General features: G+C 56.0%; 9 protein-coding genes and 1 non-coding gene across 10 annotated transcripts; 6 read left to right on the top strand and 4 right to left on the bottom strand.

The window, feature by feature from the left end:
* Positions 1-611: 611 nt before the first annotated feature.
* Positions 612-2,579, top strand: PHSY_006978 (predicted ATPase; the record flags this gene model as incomplete). The annotated part of the gene is made up of 1 exon (XM_012337574.1): positions 612-2,579. One exon carries the CDS (start codon positions 612-614, stop codon positions 2,577-2,579), a length of 1,968 nt encoding a protein of 655 aa, XP_012192964.1.
* A 65-nt stretch (positions 2,580-2,644) lies between these two features.
* PHSY_006977 (DNA polymerase subunit alpha B) lies at positions 2,645-4,363 on the top strand (the record flags this gene model as incomplete). The annotated part of the gene is made up of 1 exon (XM_012337573.1): positions 2,645-4,363. One exon carries the CDS (start codon positions 2,645-2,647, stop codon positions 4,361-4,363), a length of 1,719 nt encoding a protein of 572 aa, XP_012192963.1.
* Positions 4,364-4,751: 388 nt separating this feature from the next.
* On the bottom strand, positions 4,752-4,853 carry PHSY_007668. Its single transcript has one exon. It is a non-coding gene; the product is annotated as a tRNA-Gln (tRNA).
* Positions 4,854-5,789: 936 nt separating this feature from the next.
* Positions 5,790-8,834, bottom strand: PHSY_006976 (hypothetical protein; the record flags this gene model as incomplete). The annotated part of the gene is made up of 1 exon (XM_012337572.1): positions 5,790-8,834. One exon carries the CDS (start codon positions 8,832-8,834, stop codon positions 5,790-5,792), a length of 3,045 nt encoding a protein of 1,014 aa, XP_012192962.1.
* A 378-nt stretch (positions 8,835-9,212) lies between these two features.
* PHSY_006975 (hypothetical protein) lies at positions 9,213-12,265 on the top strand (the record flags this gene model as incomplete). The annotated part of the gene is made up of 2 exons (XM_012337571.1): positions 9,213-9,398; positions 12,155-12,265. The coding sequence occupies 2 exons, from the start codon at positions 9,213-9,215 to the stop codon at positions 12,263-12,265; spliced, it is 297 nt and encodes a 98-aa protein (XP_012192961.1).
* Positions 12,266-13,951: 1,686 nt separating this feature from the next.
* On the top strand, positions 13,952-14,627 carry PHSY_006974 (DNA repair and recombination protein RAD26; the record flags this gene model as incomplete). Its single annotated transcript, XM_012337570.1, has 2 exons — positions 13,952-14,011; positions 14,196-14,627. The coding sequence occupies 2 exons, from the start codon at positions 13,952-13,954 to the stop codon at positions 14,625-14,627; spliced, it is 492 nt and encodes a 163-aa protein (XP_012192960.1).
* Positions 14,628-15,154: 527 nt separating this feature from the next.
* PHSY_006973 (FAD dependent oxidoreductase) lies at positions 15,155-16,801 on the bottom strand (the record flags this gene model as incomplete). Its single annotated transcript, XM_012337569.1, has 3 exons — positions 15,155-15,480; positions 15,811-16,133; positions 16,734-16,801. The coding sequence occupies 3 exons, from the start codon at positions 16,799-16,801 to the stop codon at positions 15,155-15,157; spliced, it is 717 nt and encodes a 238-aa protein (XP_012192959.1).
* Positions 16,802-16,986: 185 nt separating this feature from the next.
* PHSY_006972 (hypothetical protein) lies at positions 16,987-18,390 on the top strand (the record flags this gene model as incomplete). The annotated part of the gene is made up of 1 exon (XM_012337568.1): positions 16,987-18,390. The coding sequence occupies one exon, from the start codon at positions 16,987-16,989 to the stop codon at positions 18,388-18,390; it is 1,404 nt and encodes a 467-aa protein (XP_012192958.1).
* A 176-nt stretch (positions 18,391-18,566) lies between these two features.
* On the bottom strand, positions 18,567-22,074 carry PHSY_006971 (hypothetical protein; the record flags this gene model as incomplete). Its single annotated transcript, XM_012337567.1, has 2 exons — positions 18,567-21,643; positions 22,029-22,074. 2 exons carry the CDS (start codon positions 22,072-22,074, stop codon positions 18,567-18,569), a joined length of 3,123 nt encoding a protein of 1,040 aa, XP_012192957.1.
* A 263-nt stretch (positions 22,075-22,337) lies between these two features.
* PHSY_006970 (hypothetical protein) lies at positions 22,338-23,174 on the top strand (the record flags this gene model as incomplete). Its single annotated transcript, XM_012337566.1, has 1 exon — positions 22,338-23,174. One exon carries the CDS (start codon positions 22,338-22,340, stop codon positions 23,172-23,174), a length of 837 nt encoding a protein of 278 aa, XP_012192956.1.
* Between the last annotated feature and the right edge of the window lie 49 nt (positions 23,175-23,223).

Here is a 23,223-nt window from a genome sequence, read left to right as displayed (position 1 = left end):
CGTCAGACAAACATCATAACTTGCTTGTCGTTGTCGCGCCGAGATGCAGCCATCCATGCCTGAAACGACTCTTCATCACACACTCATTTCGTCTGATGAGCCTTGGTGGGCTGCAGAGTATGGTATTGAGACTCAACATCGCTTTTTGGATGCTGCCTTCATATGCCATGCCCCACCAACAGCCGATGCGAAACCTGCAAATTCATCTTGAAAGAATTTGTTCGCTCATGCCCGAGTGGCAATGGTTGCGACATGCGGATGTTTCATCAATCGGTACGGTTTGCAGCGAAAAGAATCTTATGAGGCAGGCCAGACGATCCCACGCTGGCCTGATGGCATGGTGAGGGTCTGCGTGTCTCGCGATCTTCTCTCACGACGGCTGTTGCTGTACTTATTGAAGCTCTTCCTCACGTTCCCCTCGTTCAGCCTCAGCACCCTCGTTTCGAGCATCACAACAACTTCTTCGCAACAACAAACAGTGAGTCACTACAACGCTGCTAGGCAAGCATGCGCTGTTCTGGGAGAAACCCCCATCACACAGCTTTCTGACCAATAGTCCTCGTGATCACAGAACCCTCTCGTTTCAACTACAGCCCGACCGCTCGGACAACATGCTTGTCACTGGTCGACTTAGCCGATCTCAGCCCTGGTGGTTGATCATCGGCGTGTCCCACCTTCTCTTGCTTTTTGCTATCGCAGCCGCTGCTCCTACCAGCGACAGAAGCGAGATTCAGCTCGCTTCCGATGATGAGCTTTCTCATCAAGCTCCTTCCTTCAGGCTGCACGACAATGCCCTACGCCACAGTTCCAGCGGCAGGTCCAGCTTTCAGCAAACTCCTTCTAGCTTTGCCTCATCTGCTCCCGCCTCGCAAGGTCCACAGACCATCAAGACTTCTTTGCGTAATACACCTCCGACCCGATGGGACCGCATCCTCGCAAGGCTTCGCAGGTCTGCCGTTCTCAACTACGGCCAATGGCGTACGTCATTGCAAGCTGCGGACGTCAGAGCGTGGCAGAGGCAACAGCATGTTCGGCAAAAAGCCGAAGCGCGACGACTCGCTAAGCTTGCACGCAAGCCTGGTGAGGTCGAATTCCAACCCGTCTTCAAGCTGTCTGAGGAAGAGTTGAAGGCTGCTAGGCATGCCAAGGCGTCCCACGATGTCAGACTCTCGCATGAGGAGAACGATCGTCTCAGCCTTGCCCAGCGCGAGACTCAAGATCTCCGAGTCGCCCAAACCGCGCCTCGTTCACCGTCGCAATCAAAAGCCTTCCAGCCAAAGAGTGATCATCAGCAGCTTTACCCTGCCGATGTCGCTGCTCAGGATTCAGATGGTCGCTCTCTGCGATCCAAAGGTCTCAGAAAGCTCAGCAGGGTACCAAGTTCTGAGATGGATGCTGCAATGCTGGAAAGGAAGGCCAGGATGGCCGCAGAGCATGGCGCTCCAGACCTCTCGGACGTCCTTCACCGCGTTCCGCTTCCGACTTTGCGTAAGAGGGCACCTCCCTCGTCCTCCGACCAATACACCGAGCACCCGTCGCTCCATTACGAGGGACAAGGATGGCGAATGTTCCGGGGCACAGATGGAAGAGAGATCAGATTCGCTCCCTACGAACCACACCGGGACATTGCTGTCATGAGCAAGTCGTTCGACGACCTTACTCCACACGAGCGGAAATCAGTGTCCAAGACTATTCCAGTGGTCAAAGATCTCCAAAAGAACAGCTGGAACATCGACGATTTAGCTTACAGGCCTGAAATCGGCGCTCACGCTAACGACAGAGACAGAGGCATGTACTTCTTCGACAACCGCATGCCGCAGACCATCGGGGTCAGAAGCGTCAACGGCCAGTACCAGCGATTTCAGTTCGAATATCTCTCCAAGTCTGGATGGGGTGGAGCACGTCGTAAGTGGGCCACATTCGAAGAGCTGCCGGATCACTTGAAGCAGTTTCTAAGATGGCAGAGTCGGTTGGGTCTCGACTATCCCTGGTCAAGCGCCGTCCGATTTCGGAAGAGGTCTTTACCGTCGCCTGGTACGGACGCCGTGAAGCCAGCTCAGCTCCGCAAGAGGACACAACAGCATCAACTTGGAGCGTCTCCGCGCAAAAGGACGCTGACCTTCGGTCTGCCAGGCGGTGGTGCATCCTCCGCTGGAACGTCGGCTGGAAGTGACCGGTATCAGACGTTTACCTACCCCGTCGAATGGATCGAAGTTGCCAGAACTCGTTCAGGTCTTCAATTCTCCTTCCAATGGGCTCGAGGACTGCCAGGTCGTGTGCAGTACAGAACATGGGAGAATCTGTCGCCGGAAGAGAAGGCGAAAATAAAAAAAGCCATTCCGAACATCTATGCTTATGTATCAGACTTCGAAGAGGCGAAAAGGGGCGGGTTTGCCTTCGATCCTGCAAAAGACCCTCGCGAGCTTCAGAGCACATTTCATCAGCCCGGACCACCGATCACAGTCCGCTACGCAAGATTCAACGCGGACGACTTCTCGGAATGCTCGGAAGGAAGAAGGCCCGAGTCGTATTTCACGTCTACAATCCCGAAGCCGGAGCATACGAAGCGATGGACTTGAAGACTCTTCCCACGAACTTGCGAGAATTCTTTGCGAATGAGCACCCTTCGCTGTTCTCGGAGGCGATGAGCTCCATGCGGCTCCACAAGAGGAACGATCCCCCTGGTCATACTTCTCTGCGTCTTGTCGGGTATCCTGGTAAGAAGATCGTCTTGACTCGTCTGGAGGGCAACGACAACTCTCCCTATCGCTTCCACTTTTTGGACGAGACCGGTACCAGGACAACAAAGTCATCGAAATGGTCGAGTCTTTCACCGACGGTGCAGGAGGGGTTGGAGCGACAGTCTGGCGAGATCGGATACGTGGCGTCCACTGCGCTTCGGGTGCATGATGGAAGACAGTTCGGCGTCAAGATCGGAGAGCACCCTTTCGACCTCAGCGCCGCTTACTTCCACCCTGAGTATCCGTCCGAAAGCGTCAAGATATTGCGCAACCCACAGGGAAAAGTCGTCTTCCAGAGAGGCGCCGCCGAGCCCATCACGCTTTCAGAGATGCCGTCGCATCTGAGGTCGTATCTCGAGAATGACCGAGGCGCTCGAAGCTTCATGCTGGAAGCAGAGGCAGCAGCAAGGCGCTTGCGAAAGCGATCTTTGGAGACGAGAGCGCCTCCGACTCACGTCGCATTCGTCCGCTATCCGGGCAAGAAGATCGTCATCACCATGCTCGAAGGCGATCATGAGATCACTTTCCGTTTCCACCTCCTGCACGAAGACGGCAAGACGGTGTACAAGACGAGCTCTTGGTCGAGTCTATCATCCAACATTCGAGACGGTCTGAAGGATCAAGAGCCCAGAATCGGCTCTGTCGTCGAGTCTCACCTTTCGAAGGAGGGTGCGAGGCGACAAGGCGTCAAGATCGGGAAGGATGCTTTCGATCTCGCCAACGCATACGTTCATCCCGAGTTTCCGGCGCGAGACATCCGAATCTCTCCAACGAAAGACGGCAAGATCGTCTTCGAGGTAGATCGTTCCAGACCGGTAGAGTTCTCCGATCTGCCGCCTCATTTGCGCGTCTTTGTCATGGGAGACGGCAATCTTGACGTGGTTGTTCGCGCGGCGGCCGAAGAAGCTGAACACAGGTTGCACAAGCGGGTGATCAGTGCCGACGCGCAGCTGCTCGGAAGACGTGCTGGTTCTGACGAGGATACGGACGAGATCAGGGGCGCCGCTCAGTCGGAACCTGCATCGAAAGACGCTGGCGGTGGCGGTGGCGCCTCCGCTTCCGGCCTCGTCGATGTAATGGCCACAGACGCCCCTGGCAATACTCCCACCTTGGCTAGAGGTAGCGGAAGGTCGGAGCTGTTCAGGCAATTTGGTACAACTGGCAGACCTTACAAGCTGCTGGATGATTCTCATCTATACTTCGAGGACCATCACTATGGCGGCGAAGGCTTTCGCGTCCTCCGTAACAACAAAGGGTATCGCTTCGCCCGATTTCGTGGCAATAGCGATGAGCCTGCTACCTTCGAGCCATTCAACGCGCTGTCGGAAAGTGACAAGAGTGAGCTGAGAACGGTGCTTCCAGGTGTAGACGAGATGGTCGTGCGCGGACCGACTTTCGAACAGCTTCAGCTGCTGAGGAAATCTGGAGATTTCGGTTCTGTGTACCTGGACGGCAAGGAGCCCGAGCAGATCTGGGTCACCCATCAGGAACGGGGGATCACGTATCACCGTTTCGACAAGAAGCGGGCTCCTCTGAACAACGGCGAAACCAACGCCTGGTCTTTCGAGGAGCTTCCGGAACATCTCCAGAAGTATCTTGACGATGTCAAGCCCCGTGCCTGATGTTGGCGTGAGACTGCCTTCTCCTCGTCCGTGTCTCAGTGCTTTCATCTGGTTTCGTCTACCTTTTCAACGCACTCACTCTTGTTCTCCGACCTCCTCTTCAACCCGACATACTGTAAGTCTTCAGTGAAAACCGACCAAACACGCATACACTCTCACTTTTCCCCTTGCTATCACTCTTTTACACATTTCACTCATTCGCAAGCACCTTCGTTCACCCCCGAGATGAGTGTGATCGCTGCCTTGATCTTGTTGCTCCGCTCGGTGTGCGTACCAACTTGAAGAAATCTTGCCTGAACAGAGAATCTGGTTCGGAGAGTCGATGTTTGGCGATGGCCTTTCAAGGGGGGACCGTCTAGAAATCTCGAGGAAAAAAAATGAAAAAAATAGGTCGTACTGGGATTCGAACCCAGGGCAAGAGAAGTATCGAATCTACTTCCTAGACGGAAAGATCAGAATCTCCTAAGTTAACCAACTACTCCATACAACCGGATTATACCACCATCACTGTGGTGAACGTATATATATCGTATTACTGAACGGATGAAGGAGATCGGCGAGACCCAGGATCACGGTTGATTCTATTCAGACTCCGAACATCGACATTACACACCATCCATCGGTTCGCGGGACGCATTTGGCTTTGCACAAAGCATTGGTCGCATGTCTCCAGATTGGACTTCTTTCACATGGAGCCTCTGTGGTCCGGATTGGCACTCCTGTCCCCCCGGACCCGCACTCCTCACTTCAGGGGGCGACAACGATCTGCACGGGTACAAAGTCGTTTGGTTTGCGGGGTACAGGGTCCTCCACCCTGCCCCTCATGCTCGCTTACGGCATCGCTTCGACTCCAGCAGCCAAACACTCTGAGACGCAGATCGTCCCTCGCCAATCCCTTGTCTCTCTCCTCGCAAACGCCTCCCGAGACACAGGAAGCGGTTCCGGCTTCGGTCTCATTTGCAAAAACGCAAATATGTCAACCGGCTGCAACCCCCACTCATTCTGGCACACTCATGACATGGGATCGAGAGAAGAAATGCAATTGAATTGATTGGCGCCTCATTTCGGCTTGCGGACATTGATCTGAATGCGAAATGTGAAGGTGAATGGTGCAAAAATGGCGGCCATGCGGCTGTGATATACGTGTATGGTGCGTGTTTGAACGTGCTTGCGTATATAAATGCAATGTGTCAAGGCAGCACTGTGAAACCCATTACGTGAGAAAGAGAATCTTTCGTAGACTCTCGCAGCGGACGAGAGAGCTGGTTGGCGTTAGGATGATGGGAGTGTGGACGATCGAGCAACATGTGGAAATATTGATAGTGTACAAATGACTGAGCCGATCGTTGATGATTCGGGTCGAGCGTATCGCCGTCATTGAGATCATAAGAGGTCGAAGTCGAGTTCTCGCGTGGGACACGCACACTCAGTAGGCACCACCAGCGCGGGCGATGGGGGTCGAGCGTCCCGAGGCCGAAGTTGGAGTGTGCGCAGCAAGAGCCGGGCTATCTGGACTGGCCTGCGGTACCTGGTTGTCGTTGTTCCAGCAGAAGCGCGCGACAAGTTCGTTGAAGCTGGTTAAGTTGGAAGGTCGCATGAACTCCTCGTCCGGCGTGGCCAACTCCGAGGACGGCGAGAGCGTCGTGGATGACAGCGCCGAAGAGGAATAGCCGTGCTGCTCCGCATCGCCTCCATCGACAAACGAGGAGGGTCTGTTCCTGCCCTCGAGATGATCGGCTCTGAGGTACTGGTAAGACGAAGGGCCGCTTTCCAGATTCTCCAAATTGCTCGACATGTTTGACTTTCCGCTGGCGTCCAGCATAGCCGTCGAATCAGAATCGACCGAGCTGGCTGAGAGTGCAGGCGAGAAGGGATTGGGCGAGTTTGTCATGGAGTTCGGCGACGCTTGGCTGCCATCCGGGGTATAGTCCTCGAGGACGGTCCCGTCATTCTTTATCGCGACTCTCGGGGTGGAGAAGCCGAGCGGAGAGGGTGGAGTGCCCGACCTGGATCCCGAGGCAGATCCGGACGCAGATCCGGAACTGGTGCCATTGCGTGCATCGTCGTCCCACATGCTGAGCATGCTGTGGCTCTGCACATTGCGATTGGGCGGGAACGAGTTAAAGCGCGTCGATGACGTTGGGGTGGGGGACGAGGGTGTATCGGGAGACAAGGCACCCAAACCCTTGATCTGCGGCACTTGCAGCATGGATCCGCTGGGCGAGCTGGTGTTGGAGCTCGAGACAGCGGGATGCTCCACAACCATCTCGCCAAGTCCAGGGCTCAGCATGCCCAGACGGCCAAACTTGGGAACGAGGTCTGCGGCACTCCTAGGCGTTGAACCATCGGGGGAAGGAGTAGCGGCGCTGACCACAAAGGAGGAGCGCATCGGGCTCGTTGCAACGGCGGATGGACGTGCAGAAAAGTAGTCGAGCGCGGCGGCGCGTCCAGCCTCGGTCTTACGACTGCCGGAAGTGGGATCTCGGAGCGAAGCGCCGAAGTCGTACCTGGCCGACCACACGGAAGGCGAGCCAGGCTTTGCGGCACCGCCCGGAGACACGGGCGGCGAGCGACGTTTGGCAAGTTCAGAGGCATAGGTACCGGAAGCAGGAACCTTGTCGGCCTCCTCCTCATCGGAACGAAGACGCTCGAGCTCCTGCTTGAGCCTCTCCATAGCATGGTCGCGGGTAGTCTTCTGTCCGTACACGCCAGTCCTGCGACCCATCTCGATAATGGAGGAAGTTGCGTCCGGTCCCATGGCGCTAAGCGTGTATCTGCGTGGTACGGTATTGCCGAAGGAGGACGAGGAGGAGGAGGACGACGACGACGACGATACTTCCTTCGAGCTAGGAGGCATGCGAGACGCCTCGGCAGGTTGGGTGGGACGCTTGCGGAAGTCGAGCTGGTAGTTGCCGCCATCGTTGTTGTCCCAGATCTCGCGTCCACCGGTGGTGTAGCGCAGGCAGAGGAAGATGGTCTTGGTCTCGTTGAGACCGGCACCGCGAGGCCAGTTGAGCACTTCGTTGAGCTTGATCGAGAAGACAAAGCGATCGGCGTTGCCTTCCTTGATGCTCTCCGAATATTCCGCCGACACCTCGTTCACGGTCGCCCAATGGTCGAGAGTGAAGCGCACGGCGACCCATTTTTCGAAGCTGAGGTTCTTGACTTGGACAGTACCGCGAACGGATCGTAGATCATCTGAGAGATAGATCCGCTCGAGGAAGATGTCCTTGTCGAGCGAGAGCTTGGCAGACGAGGGGAAGTTGGGCAAGCGAAGCACGAGCTGTTCGTCTGCTTCGGTGGCTGGAGGAGTTGCAAGGTTGATGGGGCTTCGGTTGCCGGCGGATCGGCTCGGACCGCCTCCACGGCGGGATCCAAACCAAGGATAGTCGCGCTCCTCCTCGGTCTCGGTCTCGGTGTGCTCTGGGCTTCCTTCGCGCGAGACAGCTTGTGGACGTCCCTTGACCTTGAAGATCTTGACATGTTCGAGCTGCGGATCGAAATGCACCGTCTTCATGGCGCTGGGCGTGGTGGGTACGGATTTAGCACCATGGCTTGAAGTGGGGAAGGTGGCTGCACTGGCGGAGCGCGGCACGATGTAGCTGCCCGTGTACGACTTGAGAGACGACTTGACGGGCTCGCCCGACTTCTTGCGGACAAGCTCCGAGTGGGTAGAAGCGGTGGAGGAGATCGAACTGCGATCGCCGGCGGGCGATGGCAGACATTGAAGGTCGAGGCTGAGGCCGCCAAGGACCTCTGGGCCGGGACTGTTGGCTTTAAGAGCGAGCGCCTTCCTTGAGCCTGGATGGAGAGGCACGACTGCGTTCTGTGCCGCGACCATGCCTATGCGCGTCTTGGGGCTCGGGAAGGGAAGTCGATTGTCAGGTGGCGTCGGGAGATCTGCCTCACTGGCTGTGCGTGCGGATGAAGCCTCGCTGGAAGGCGGACTCGGGGTATGGACGTTCTCTCTATGGGCGGAAGGGAAGGCAGGGGTGAGCCTCATCATTTTGGCGCGACGCTTAGCCGCCTGAGCGTTCTGAATCTGCTGAATGGCGTCGCGCTCCGCCTCGAGCTCCTTTTGCTCTGAGGCGGAGACGTAGGTCTGTCGTTCACTGTAGCGCCCCTCAAAGAAGCTGCGTCCTGTTGTCCAGAGACGCGAGTCCGAGGCGACGCCACGCATGTGGTTCTTGGGTCGCGTCGGCACGGGCTGCGCCAGGTTGTGGGACGCGGACGAGGATGTGCTGGCGACAGGCGCAGGGTTGCGCTGGTGGTCTTGGCCTGCGTTGTTGGCGGGGCCTCCACGACTGTCGGTGAGCACACTGACCTCGACAGGTGGCGTCGCGAGGGTCATTGCGTCGAGTTGGTCGTTGCCAGTGACGATGTGGACGTGTGACGAGTGAGGAACTTTGACGTGCTGGAGTCGCTTGTCGGGAACACGGTCGAAAGCCTGGTAGGATGCGTTCACGAGCATAACGTGGAAGTTGTACAGACCTCTTGGCGACAAGGTGGAAAGCTCGGACGGACGTGTGGTCACGAAGCTTGCTGCGGCATGGAAGTGTCGATACTAGCTCAGGGATCAAAGGTGGCTCGAAGATGGGTTGACTGTCGAAAAGAGCTCACGAATGGTCCCGATAGTAGCGATCGAAGGTCGGTATCGAAGAGACCATTCGATTCGCGCGGTCCGAAAGGATTGCAGGTGATGGATGAGGAGGACGACAGGGTTCAACGGACGAACAATGAAGGGCGAGCCAAGCCAGGAGAGGTTGCTGTCTGTAGGGTGTCGTGTCGGGCTGGTGGTGGTGATGGCAGAAAGGAGGAAGGATGAGGCGATCTGGAACCGCGAGTAGGAATGTGCAGCAAAGGGCTTCTCCAACGCGGATCGACGGACTTTGTGGCCGAACAAACAGACACTTCAGGAGCAGCGATCAGGGATAGAAAGGGTCGTGTGGACGAATGGGAGGAAGGCAAGAAGAGGCGCAAGCGACTGCGCAAATCGACCAACACAGGGCTGCAAGACGAGGGGCGGAAAGGAAAGGTCGTCGATGAATTGGGTTGGGGAAGGGAGAGTTCACGACTGCCAAGGCCAAAGCTGGAGAGGACAGCAAATGTGCTTCAGCCAAAAAGGACCAAAGAATAAGAATTTGGGTTGCCGGCAAGCACCCAGAAGTGGTAGCGAGGCCAGCGACGCGATGCGATACGGTCCGGTGCTGTACTGCTGTTACAGCGCTGTGGGGTGCGCACTCAGGGCGTGCTGGACCCATAGGCGAGCCGAGCCAAGCAGACTGAAGCGAGGGACGAGCGCAAGGGCGTTGCTTGTAAGTATAGTCTCGCAGTCTCTTGTTTCGGCGGTGTAGGACTGTACTGTACGAGGACGTAGCGAGGAAGGCTGCGGTTGATAGAATCGATGTCGAGCATACGAGCAGTGGGATGTTCTGAACTGTACGTACTACACTGCAGTATAAGCACAGCGGGGAGACGCTGATTTCGTGCAGATCGACGAGATGCGGGGCTGCTGACGGTCTTTTCCCCTCTACACCCTGCTTGTTGGCTGGCAGACCTATTTCTCAAGCTTTGATCGTTTGGCTGATTCCGTAGGACGTACGACCCAAAGTCCTGCCAGGCAGGGACAGAGACTCTGGCTCAGCAGCTGTGCCCATCGATAGAGGCCGGCGTCAAGTGACACAGTGAGTGACTGAGACGAATTGCAGCCAAACTCGATCCTGTTCGGGCTCTCCGCGCTATTGCACGACACTGTACAGCAGTACTCTCGCTTCGTCCTCGCATCGCATCCTGCTCCCATCAAGGGGTTAGGGAGCGAGACGAGGAAGCCAGGCGGAGGATGAATGGCGGCGGCAACGCGAGAGCAAACCGACAAGGCGAGGCGAGAGCGCTGCCATGGCGGGATTGAGGACCGAAAAGTTGAGATCGATCCAGCCTGTCCTTCGCGGCGTCCGACCTGGGAATATTCCGCTCGCGTTTCCAATTTGCAATCGATACTGTGCATCAACCGTACCTATTTCGAACCAGAAACTTGGCTGAGTTCACATGAGGAAAAAAAAAGGCGATTCATCAAAAAAAAAAAAACGTAATGAATGAATAAAATTTCGAGCAACCCCTCTCTCACCACGCCGTTGCGCACAAATCGCCCCCTTCGGCCAGCGCGACTCGGCACGTCAAGCCGACACAAGCTACACTGCTCCAGACCGTAAGCGCAAAAATCGGCGGATGACTTCCAGCTCGGTTCACATCAGTCAGCACGGCACGCGGAGATGCACTCAAGCCCCTTTCAGTCTCGCATCTGTCGTCCCAACTCATTTCGAAGACGCAGGAGAAACAAGTCCCGTCAGAAGGATTGCGACGAAGGATCCATCCCAACGGTGGTCTCAACGCCGCCAACAAGTCATGAGCCTCTTGTCTTTCTTGGCACGACATACACCTCTGTCGGAAGTTGTTTAGCACCATTCGCTTCCTTCATCGATATCGTTTCGGCTCGTGCCGAGCGGTGATCAGATTGATAGCGGTGGAGAGCTGAAGATCAAAAGAATCGAACTCCTGCTTCAAGCCAATGGACGAAAAGATGGAAAACCCCATCATCAGCACGCGACCGGTCGCGCTGCAGCCTCGCTGCACAAAAAGCGAATTTGCTTGCATCGATTGCGTCGTTGCGCGTCTCTAGTGCCTCCACGTTGGGGGTCTTATCTCTCTCCGCCAAAACTTGAATCTGAATTTCGAGTCAACTTGCATGCAGTGCAATCCTGTATCGAGACAAGCACTCTGCGAGGTTCGATCAGCTGTTGTAAGGAGACAAAGATCATAGAGTCGATGGCGTGTCTCAGGAGATAACATGCCGGTCTCATACGGCGAGACATCCGATGGAGGGCTGCGAACCGATATGTTGCTCAACATGGATGTAGGACTGAGCCACGCACCAACTGATGTTGGCTCCTACAGTGTACAGTGGTATGCGGGCGGGGGGCTGCAACGCACGCATCATGTCGGACCAGGACAGGAACGCTATTTCTCGACCATTTGTGTCGGCCCGCCTTTCGTCCTCCTCAGCGCCGGACGGAGTCTGCGTCTGGCAAAGTTTCGAGATGCAACCACAAAATTTCCAGATTTTTTTCTCGACTCTTTTCTCGTGGCCCTCCCGACGGAATTCGTTTGACCGGTTTGAATCGATAGCTCTCACCGAACTGCGTTATCACTTAGCGCCCTTCATGCTGTTTCAAGCTTTGACAGGCAACAAAGTTCCGATGGCATGGTCTCGTTGCGTAACGACGAGCCGGATGGAAGGCCAAAGTATTTCAATGACAAGTCAAACGTGAATTCGACGGAGGAGCCAATCCCCACAAAGGTCATGCAGCTCGCGATGGCTGGAGACAAATTTTGCCGCCCTGCTTGGCAACAGGGCTGACCAGCCCGTCACCAGTCCCTAGCAAGCTTGGTCCGTAACAAATGATGCATGGTTGAGGAGGCATCAAGCCGCTCACATGCCTCGATGGAATGGCGTTCGCTCCGGATCCGCCTGGTTGAACGGAATCTTCTCCGTGAGTAAGTCAATGACATGTCGCGCTGGATACATACAACATATACTGCATCGCGGCGGTAATGTCTCTTGACCCCTCTGGTTGATCCGGACGAGAGCGGTCTACCACATTGTTGTGCTTACTGTATGTACCGATGAATCCGGCTTGGGATTGTGCAGACCGGGCGCAAACAGACGGAAAAAGGTCAGCTGCTGAGCTTCAACCCTGACACGGATCAGGACCCCTGTGTGGCTCTTGATTGCAGATCCGGGGTAAGGATCGCCTGCCGACTCCGTCGATCCACAACGTCAACGTCGACGTCACTGATGTATTTGAATGCTGCCACGAACGAGCACGATTGTGCTGGGTCCTGTGATCTGAACCCTGATGCGGACAAGCTCGTTCCAGCCGAAAGAAGGGAGATCTCAGGGTCTCTCTTGACGTCGTCGATCCAGTCGGCTAGCTCTGCTCTGGTATAATGTGAGCACGACCCCGTTTGCGATCCCGGACGACGGCGCGATCGAAGCTTCTACCTTGCCACGAGACCTCTTGGCGAGCAAACATGATGACCATGTGCGCTGAGCTACGACCTGTCCGGACAATCCAGCCCTCGAAGAGAGCATTTCAGCGAGCCTTGACCCCGGATCGAGACGCCCCTATTCTGTTCGATCGCACAAACGATGTGATGACAGGACCTTCGCCGAATGGTTGCTTCGCATTGAGCTTTATTAGTGCCCTCGTTTACGCTGCGATTCCTGGTGCTGAACTATTCGAGCCCATCTCAAGAAATTTCAGGTCGCAGGAACTCTCCGGCGGTAAGGTGTGCAGGTGTACAAGATTGTGCTTGATGGAAGGCTCCCGATTCCGTCTGCACTGTGACGAGCGCCGACACCAGCCGGCTCTTGTGACTCTCCGACATTTCCACACACACAAACGGTGCAGCGTGTTTGTAGACGCGCCTGTGTCTTGAAGCGGCCGATGAAATGGATGTCGGAGCTCGGAATCTATGATGAAGGCGAACCCGGATGTCACCAGCATATCAGCTGCACGGGCTGCAGCCGTGTGGAGAGCGCGATCGTCTAAGCGAGAATTTGTCGCGATCGCGGTCTAGCGGGACGGACACCGACCCCGGCGCACATGCATGCAAGCCTTCATCGTGGTGCGCGCCTAGCCGGTTTCAGTCTCGTTCTCGGTTGCGGGATGTTAGACCACCCTTTGCTGTTGAACGCAAGATGCCGTATAAATCATGCGACCTGGCACGAGGCTCAACTCGAATTAACGGCGTGACAGACCGGAGCATACGCTCAGCGAGACAGTGGACCCCTTCGAGCGAAAATCCTGCGCCGGCAAAGCACTTTCATTGGAGTCCCCACGAAAACAACCTTGTTGTCCCACGGAGCCCCTCAGCATTGGTGTAGGGCTCGCGTATACCGTGGCGTGGTCCAGATATGCGGGCTGCCTGCAAGGCTGACCCAGCTGTGAGCCTCCGCACACCATGATGTGGGAAAGCGAAACACCAGGAGGCCTGGCTGGCCCGTGACGAGCGCGGTCAATTCTCGGCGACTCTTGGCCCTGAACTCGGATTTGCCTTGAATCTCGCCGTGTCGGCGAAATTGCGAGACGCAGCAAGCAAGCGCTTCGTGCAGCGGGTCGGGCGCCCTGACAGCGTTCCGTGCCCTGAAGCGCCCGGTACCTGTTTTCGACCCGCGGATGTGCCACTGCAACCGCGGCAAAAGTTGCACAGCGGCAAAAGCCTTGTGCCACCTCCCCTCTCGCTGCATTCTCGATTTTGAACGGCATGCACAAAAGTTGACCGAAGGGGGTCTGCCTCGTTCCTCTTTGTCCTAAGATAGCTCACTGTGCCATTTGACTGCAAGGGGGGATTGTCTCAGTGCTGCTGTAAGCGCTCGCGAAAGCAGGGCTCGGCTCTCGTGGCGAAGGCGGTAAAGACGCTGGCTGCGTGAGGCGTTGGATCCAGAAGAACAAGGATTCCCCGCACCACTCGAGTTAGCTCACCACCCTGTGGGAACACTTCTTCTCACGACCCGTCCCTTGCTTGCCTATGATATTTGCGCTCCGACTCAAGCAAGCGGTACCGTCGAACAACACCGCGCTGATTCCGGTAGGTCAAGTCGTTTGCGCAAATTCGTGTTTGTTGGGGTTCGGGTATTGAGAAAGTTCGGGGTCGTTTGATTTCGGGACGTCTCCCCGCCATTGTTCAACCGACCTGGCTCGGCCCGTAGCTTGTTTCGTTTCGAATAGAGCTCCCATAGGCTATCGTTGTTTGGACTTCTTGTGCCGTTCAGCCGTGTCCCGTCACATCGCGCTGGGAACCATTCAAAGCTCAAGCGAACGGCAATGCACACCAACCGACCACCTCGTACGCCGGATCCAAAACGGCAATCCTTCGGCGACATCCTGTCCGTCCAAGACGCCGACAAATCTGCGAATTGTTCTCAGTGAAATCGTTCGCCTCGCCATGCCTATCGATTGTCGACCATCCTTTGACGATGTTGTCCACGCACAAAGTGTCCGACAGCCTGGTTCGCCACCGTCGATATGGCCCTCTTGAGGACGTCGACAAAGACAACAAACTCACCGGCAAGGCTTGGCGAATCACACGTCTCCGAGGGGTCGTCGCCCGGCGAGGAACAGCTCGTCTGAGGTTGGTTGTAGCACCCATGAGTTGGCGCACCGATAGCTCTCCGCAGTTCGTCCGTTTGACAGCCAGGAAATGAGTCGACCTCGCGACAATGTTTTCTTCCAAACCGAGTCCAAATCTGACACATGTTGACAATCGAACAAAGTCTCGCCGAAGAAGGTTTTGGCAGCTGATCAAAGGGCCCCGCAAGTGAAGTCAAGCCATCCTTTGATTCGTCGATCGCTTGGACCTCCAGATATTATCGACCTGTACAGTTCTGGATATCAATTCTGGACGGTGGAGCCTACCGACACTTTACAGGTGATCTTTCGAAACGACAACATTGCTGACTCGCTACGAAAGCCTGATCAGCTCTATCTTCATTTTTCGACGCGTGATCAAGTTCGATGACGGTGACCACCCAGTGACTTGCGACAGTGTCCTGTCTGCTACCCAGCAGGGACGGCGAAGTGGGCAAAGCCAAGATGGAGTGAGGAAGTGGTAGAAACAAATGTTATGGCGTATGAAGACACATTTTGAGGGAAAACAAAGTTGGACCCCGATTCCCGACTCCAGGGTTGCGGATTTCGAGCCACACCGTTTCAGACGACAACGCTCTCGCCCTCACAACACTAGGACCATCGCGATCTCCGCTTCAGTCGCATCAATCGGACAGAGGACCTGAACGACTGTAAAGGCGGCCCTGTCTCCGATGCTAACTGGCACAGGAACCTTGACGTCGAAAGCTTGATGAATCGGAGCGTTGTCCACGATGGATCTTGACACAACGACGGGATCATCAACGGCCTCGCCCATTGTGGCATCGGATGACTTCACAGAGTCGGCAGCGTGGACCGCTGAAACCGAAATCTCGGCCAACGAGGTTGTCGAAAAGGAGAAGCTCGTACGGTAAGTGTCGATGATCTGTGACTGGGCTTGGGGCTCGGGCTCTGTCCATGACGGGAACACAACTGAGAGAAAGGGCACTGACGTCTTCGTTGATCTGTCGCTATCATGTACGTGGTGACTGCAGGGAGATCATGGCGACACAGGATGGACTGCGTGCGCTCATTGCCCGCGTAAATACGGTCAAGGAAGACTGCAAGAAGGCGGAAGCGGACAACGAGATGTTGCAGACCTACATCGACTCGGTCACCAAGAGCCTGGCGGCCAAAGAGAGAGGATAGTCTTGGCTGCGGTCACATCACGGTCTCGATCCGCATGCAGCGGCTAAGATATACCCTTTGTCTATTTCGTTCTCTTCCGAGCAGAACAAGAACCTTGATGACATGTGCATGGCTGTGTGTTTCGTGACAACTCTGCGTCGTCGATCTCGTCGGCATTGGAAATGGCGCCAGGCAACCACGAAATAGACACAATTAAAAGCATTGGAAATGGCGCCAGGCAACCACGAAATAGAGGGCTGTTCGTAATTCCCAGAGCATGGCATTGAGTGTCACTAGGGACTGCCGACCGATCGAAGCCATGCAAGGACGCATTGTTGACAGCAAGACACATGGCAAACCGTTCGATGGACCGAGGTACGCCAGCCTTCGCTGCTTGATCACGATACGAAGCGAGGGCCTGGACCTCAATCTGGAACCTGAGAAATCAGATTAAGTCGTCAAATCGCAAAGCTTCACGCTCTATGACGCTGTGTCGATTTGCAGCTGCCATCGACGAAGTCATGTGTTTTTCAGATTTCCGGAAACTCCACCTTGAACAAACATTCGACACTACACAGAAGCCCTCTTCAAGGCCGCGCGGATAAACGACTTCTGCCTCCGCTTCCGCTTCTCAGCAGCATAGCAGACACATGCACCGGAATATCGGGTTGCCGGCTGTTGACGTAGAAGTGACACTTTCCGCATCGTCGAACGCCGGCAGCCTATGTGCCTGAAGCCAGACCATCCACACACGCAGCCCCGAGTCGCACTCTCGCGCTGGTTTCTTACCTGCTTGTTGAACCTCGAATAGCTTGCACCAACATTGTCACCATTATCAATCGCTTCGGCCAGGTTGCCTCTGCTCCTTTATCAAGATGAAACCGCCGCGACGTCGCAGAACAGAAGCGAGCATTTATGCCTAATTCGCTGCAAGTGTTCAAGGAGCACCTTGCGTCGGATGCGACGTTTTTTTTGGAACTCAGGCTGACCCGAACTTTCAGTAAATTACGTTCGATCCTCATTTGACAGTCCGACACAATTCCTCCCGCAGCTCCCCTGCAGCTCGATCCCGCACGTCGATTTTGTCGATTCCACCGTACAACATCGAACGACCTTTTCTTCGCGTCCTTGCGATTCGACCACGACGTCTTGCTCCATCAGGCACGCCGAGTCGAGCACTCAACGCCCGGTTTCTTGCTGTCTTCGCTGGATCGACAACCTACTGGCTGAGGCCGGATCGTCTTTGGAAGCGAAACGGCCTTTGTTACACTCATCCTCCGGCGCAACAGGATGGTGCTGCAAAACAAGTACAAAGCCAAAGCCTCGAGGCGATACAACAACCAACACGCCGCTACAGACGATGCTGAATCGGGTTCTTCCAAGCCTGGCTACCGTCATCGATTCGTCAAGAAACATGGACACAGCTCATCACAGAACGGCCGGAATGGCGCTGTGAATGGAGCAGTCAGCGGATCAGAGGAGAGCGAAGACGATGACGATGGCGACGACAGTGCATCAGGCTCTGCTAGCGGTAGTGAGCAAGAGGACGGTAACGCCGACTTTCCGAGTCTCTCGAAAGCTGCCGCGACCTCCGACAAGTCACAGACGCTCGAAACAGATCAAGACCCATCGAATCCTTCTCGAGGCAAATACGCACGACGCAAACTCGGCGAGAGCAAGCTCGCAAGGCTAGAGAGGCTCGAAGCAGCAAAGGATCCTAGGTTGCCAGACGACGAGGAACCAGAGCCTGAAGTCGACATTTCCAACCTCGTCGCTCGCGTGGCCGCGCTAGGTGATTCTGCAGGTACCCAAGCGGGTGTTGCGGAGGAGCTCGCGCGCAGTCGCGGCCAGCACGAAACGGCTTCGGATGTGGAGAACGATATCGATCACAGCCTGGCATACCTGCACGAAAAGGAACGACTGCGTCAGAAGGCCAAAGGCCGTGGCGGAGCTCATGAAGGAGGCAACAAGGTGGCCTCGGAGGCGCTCATTGTCGACGCCGAAGGCAATGCCATCGACCTCGATGCGTTGCAGAAGGAAAAGGAGAAAGCCGACGCGCTTCGGGCGCTCAAAGTACGCTTCCAAGGTCACGGCGTCGGAGAGCGTGCTCGTCAGGACGGAAGATCGCGTGCAGCTCCCTCTATCCAGATCGGGCGTCACGCAGCCTCGAACAAGCCTCAACCTCCCAACGACGCTCAGACCTCTTCCAACGGTACACTGTCCGACAGCATCGCCGCGGAAATCGAATCTTCACTCGAGAAAACGCGCAACGGCTCTGCCAACGGCGAAACCGCATCCACGCATTCGGGCCGTTCGAGTTTCAGCACGACGTTCGGAAGGCGCAAATCGCCGCTTTCAGGTCCGCCCAAGCCGGAGCAATGGGAGAGAGCTTCCGCCGGCAGCGCCGGTCCTTCGCCTCCTTCCGCAAACCGCACCGAACGGATCGATAGCTTTCTCGCCAGCCTGAACGATCGGGCTGTTGCGGGCAAGGATCCGACGGTGTTTTCGCTCAGCTCTTGCGGATCAAACGGCAGACACACTCAGTCGCAACAAACCGATAGTCCCAATCGCTCCGATCGTACACTGGTCCCAAATTCCTTCCAGCATCATCATCATCCACCGCAAACGCCGATCCACTCGACACCAGGCGAACTGGGAAGGCTGGAAAGCTTCCTCGATGACATGCTCGGTTGAAACTGTCACCTTCCCACACACACAAGTTTCGGTCATTTTGTATTTCGTATCCTTGCTTCGATGTCACCTGCTTTCTATTGATTATGCATTCTTCTCCCAACACTCTTGTGTGATTTTCGGCACTGCCGAAACTGTGCTGTAGGGACCATGTTGTGCGCACGGATCGCGCAGCGGGACTAGAAGCTATCCGGGACGAGATCCCACATGACCTTGGTGATGTGTTCTTGCCTTCGTCTTGTGCCGCGGATCATACCCATGCGGGCCAGCTCGTTGAGCGCTAATGCGAAGCGACTCTGCAACTCGGCTTCTGTGCTCTCCTTCACCTCATCGGCAGCCTTTGACCGACCACGCGGTCGTTTCGACGGAGTGTCCAGTACGTCGTCATCATCTTGAACTGCCCGCTTTCCTTTCCTCGGCGTTGACGTTTCACCTTCGCCTCGGTCCGTTGAAGGTGTTTGTGCCTCATCTTCCTGCTGCAGATCGCGTGTCGCCTGATCCGCAATCCTGTCGACCTCCACCGTCTGCTTGAAAGCATCGTACCAATCGGCCAGATTGACGAACTTGCCGCACTCCAGGTACAGCTGAAACAACCTACACACGTCCGGTTCTTGCAATTGCTTCAACTGTTCCAACTCGATCTCTCCCAGTTCGTCGGCGGGGACCACGCTCAATGCTGCATCGTAGAGGCTTTCGACGAACTCGACGGGTGCCGAGAGCGGGAGGGTCAGACCTGCACGCGTTGATGGATCCAAGAGGGTGGAGAGCGGGCTGTAGCAATCCACCCAGAAGATATCGCGGAGCAGGTGCAGAGGTCCACTGTCACCGGAGGAGAAGCTGCGGGAGATCTGCTTCCAGTCGACGAGAGCGTGGAGCGAGTGGACGATCCAGTCGGTGATCTCGCGTTTGAGACCGAGCAGTTTCTCTTCCATGAGAAGTTTTCGTTGGACCCGTTGAAGACGTGCTTCTCTCTTGTGTTGGGCTGCTTGGCCGTTTTCGGTACCGTTTGCAGAGGCAGAGACGATCTCGGCATCTTCGTCGTTGTTCAAGCCTGCGGTACCGGCGACGATGGTCTGAGCCAGTCGCTGCTGGAAAGTCCGAAGCCCTGCGAGGAACGATGCGCTCTGACTGCTGATGGAATGCGCCGCCGATCTGAGCTTACCGCTCTCCGGCTCTTCCGTTACATCGCTCTGTTCACCCAACAACTCGTCAACCCTCCTCACTTCATCCTCGGCCGCAGCCACCATTTCATCCAACAGCGTCTCAAACTCGTCCGACAACAGCCTACGAGCGGCATTGCAAAGCCTCGCAAGACCGTTCCTCAACGTCAGCGCTGCCGGTGGTCGTTTGCTTGCATCCAATGAGCCCACCGAGGCATTCAAGCATTGCATGACCACCTGAGTCAGAATCTCGCTCGCGCGCTCCATCTGCCTCTGCTCGTCCATCTCTGCCGCCTGCTGCGCTGCCACCGATACATTGCGGGCATGCATCGCCTGCGCTGCTGTGCTAGCTCGATTCTGGATCCGCACCAGTGCTTCGAACGCTCGAAAGAGGAAGCGGATCGCAAACTCGACCCGGAAGCAAAGCACTTCGCGCGGATGACGCAGCTGGTCGAGCTCTCCGAGGATGAATTGGTCTGAGCGGGAAGCTTCCTCTAGAAAGCGGTTGACGTCTAGATTCGATGGACGCGTGGGGTCCGCCAGGAGCGGCAGCACGAGGTTACCGGACTCGTCTGTGGTCAGAAAAGCAATTTTCATCCGTTCGACCATCTTGGGTGTCCAGCTGAAGAATCGCACGCGCTTGGCCTGTCCTGGAATCGTGAAGACCGACTCGGGTTTGCCCGAGAAATGGATGAAGTAGGCCAGACGGACAGCATCGAGGAGCGAGTCGAGGTCGGCGTCTCTCTCCCAGAAGGTTTCCCTGATGTACTCGAAGGTAGTTGGTCCGAGCGAGAGGGGAAGTTCTCGAGATGTGAGGAACGTTTGCACGAGTTGCGACCAGACGATTTCTTTGCTCGGCAAGGAAAAGCGTGAGATGTCGAGAACGCGAAGCACTTGACGCGGGATGTAATCGATCCATGGCGCCGGTGCTGATGTGGCGGAAGAGCTGCTCGATGCGCCGATTCCATCCGCCGAAACGGCGGCGAGGCCGCCCGATGGCGAAGTGATGCCCAAGACGAGCAAGAGCTGTGGCCTCGTCGAAGATGCCTGACTTGCATCTCGAGATGCGGACGTCGAGCTCGACGGCTCGGCGATGAAGGTCTGCAAGGCCGACAGCAGATCTGAGAGCACGACTGGCTCAACAGACTCGATCGTGGGCAGATTCAGCACCAACCGTGGACGCTGTTGCAGATGAGCGAACTTGTTCTGCCACCACGTTCCGAGCACGTGGAGATCCGGTTCGACTTTGCCCGCGAAAGCTGCTGCTTCGACGTCAGCCAGGTCCGTCTCTTGCGACGAGTCGATCAGTGATCCTTGAGCGACAAAGCGGGCTACCAGGAGTCGCAGTGCGGTATACAAGTTGGAGCACTCGTTTGCGGAAAGAGTCACGACAATGCTCGGCGGTCCATCGTTGCTTGCATTCGAGATCTGAGAAACGAGACGATTTGAAAACGTGGACAGGTAAGGTGCCGAGGTGGATATGAGGAGAGCCGTTTGAATGCTTGTCGCAGAGCCTCCCGCCCTGCTTGTGCTTGGCTGAGCCTGATCGGAACTTTCGAAACCTGGAAGAAAGAGACCTTCGTTCGCAACCCCAACATGCGCCAGGGTAGACTCCTCCGGGTGCGTCGGATCTTGTTGTGCCTTGAAGAAGGTGCGTAAATCACCAAACAGCGAGCCATAGACGTTGTCCATGCATCGTTCGAAGATTGCCTCTGTTCGCTGAACGGCGATCTGGTAAGATGCGTAGCGGACACGAGCCGGGTCGCTGTCGGCTTCGAACTCAGTAAGCACGGGAAAATGAGGCTGTCCAGAATCCGGTCGAGCCTCGCCTGAGCTCGAAGCAGACTTTTTTGAGCGTTTTTTTGGTCGCCAAGGTATCGTGTAGCATGCTGACGAGAGCTTATCGAGGCCACTTGTCGTTGGCTCGGTTTGTGACCTTGCAGCAGCAGACATGGCCGACAGGGACTGTGATTGCGAGAATCCAGCTGAGAACCTCCCGAGCTCGCAGTCTGTCCCTGATTGACTGAAGGCTCCGAATAAGCGCTGCTGGGGGTGCTTCGCCTGTCGTTGGCTGCTGACGTCGAGCGAAAGGGAAGCTGCGGAAAGGTTGGGATGGGAAGGAAGCATTACAGTTACACACAACTTAGGCTCGGCTCTCGGACCAACACTTCTCAACGCGTCGTTGAAAGAAGTCGAAATTGTCAAAATGCGGATAGTAACATGCTTCCAAAAAAACTGGACATCCGCATTTCACAAGGGGAAGATGAGCCGCTCAAAGGCAAAAAGGCGATTGATGACGCTGTCTCGAAAAGGTCGAGTTTTGGGCGAGCTGCGGACTTTAGCAGGAGATCTCCACTCTCGCTCGCTCTCACCCTGCGCCAAATAGGCCCGCCAACGCGATTTCCGGTCGGATCATCCGAAAACAGAGCTGTCCGTTTTGTTGAGACTCAGACGGTGCGTCACACGGGCCAAATCAAGCACCTCTCATCCATCCACCGCGTCCCTTCCACGTTATCGTCATCATCATCGTCGACGACGTCGCGAGCCGGTCCAGCATTCAATTCTCGCTCAGCATCGTTCTGGTACCAACCGCGCTCGAATCGCAGGTGCGAGTCGGTCCATCCGCAAGGGACACGTGAAGGAAACTTGGCCAGGACCATCCAGAAAGGGTCGATCACACCGACAAGCAAACAGGCTGCTACATTGCAGGCATTTTCTCATCACGTTGACAGCACGTAGCTTCTTCTAACGAGCTGTGATTGGATCTGAATTGCACATAGTCCATCCACGATGCCAAGGCAAACACGAAACTCGAAGTCGACAGCGGCGGACGTAGCAGCCGCCAACGGCGCTGCAGGCGGCCAGACCGAGTCGCTCCTGCAAAGAGCAAATCAAGCGGACGAGAATGTCTTCCTCTTCGTGCCCAACTTGATAGGATACGCGCGTGTCGTGCTCGCGGCCCTGTCGCTCTACTTTATGAAAGGCAACCCCAAGGTCTGCACTCTCCTCTACGGTGTATCGTGTCTTCTCGATGCGTTTGACGGCATGGCTGCAAGAGCATTGGGACAATCGACAAAATTCGGAGCGGTTCTCGACATGGTCACCGATCGCTGCACCACCGCATGCTTGCTGTGCTTCTTGACCGCCGCCTACCCTCGATGCGCCGTCATCTTCCAAGGCCTGATCACGCTCGACTTCAGCTCGCACTACATCCACATGTACAGCTCGCTCGTCACCGGATCGGCATCCCACAAGATCGTCACTTCGGAAACATCCAAGATCCTGTGGTACTACTACAACGACAGCCGGACGCTGTTCATGTTCTGCGCGGGCAACGAGCTGTTCTTTGTCTGCCTGTATCTGATGGACTTCTACAAGCGACCTTTCGGATTGGATATCGAGCCGCTGTTGTTCCTCTTCCCGTCGGCGTTGAAGGCATCGCCGTGGATTGCGTACATCATCAAGGAGACACCCCAGCTCAGCTGGCCGCAGATTGTGGGCGCCATCACTTTCCCGATCTGCGCTGCTAAGCAGATTATTAACTGCGTGCAGTTCTGGAAGGCAGCCAAGGTGTTGGTGGGCAAGGATCTGGAAGATCGACAGAAGGCTCGCATCAAGTCGCTGTAGAGCAAGGCGACGAACACATCCCTCCTTCCCACATCGCATCGACCTCAGG

The sequence above is a fragment of the Pseudozyma hubeiensis genome (genome assembly GCF_000403515.1).
Source record: "Pseudozyma hubeiensis SY62 DNA, scaffold: PHS68, whole genome shotgun sequence".
In the NCBI taxonomy this organism is placed as follows: Eukaryota; Fungi; Basidiomycota; class Ustilaginomycetes; order Ustilaginales; family Ustilaginaceae; genus Pseudozyma; species Pseudozyma hubeiensis.
Note: the sequence above shows the minus strand (reverse complement) of the source record. Positions and strands in the feature narration are given on the sequence as shown.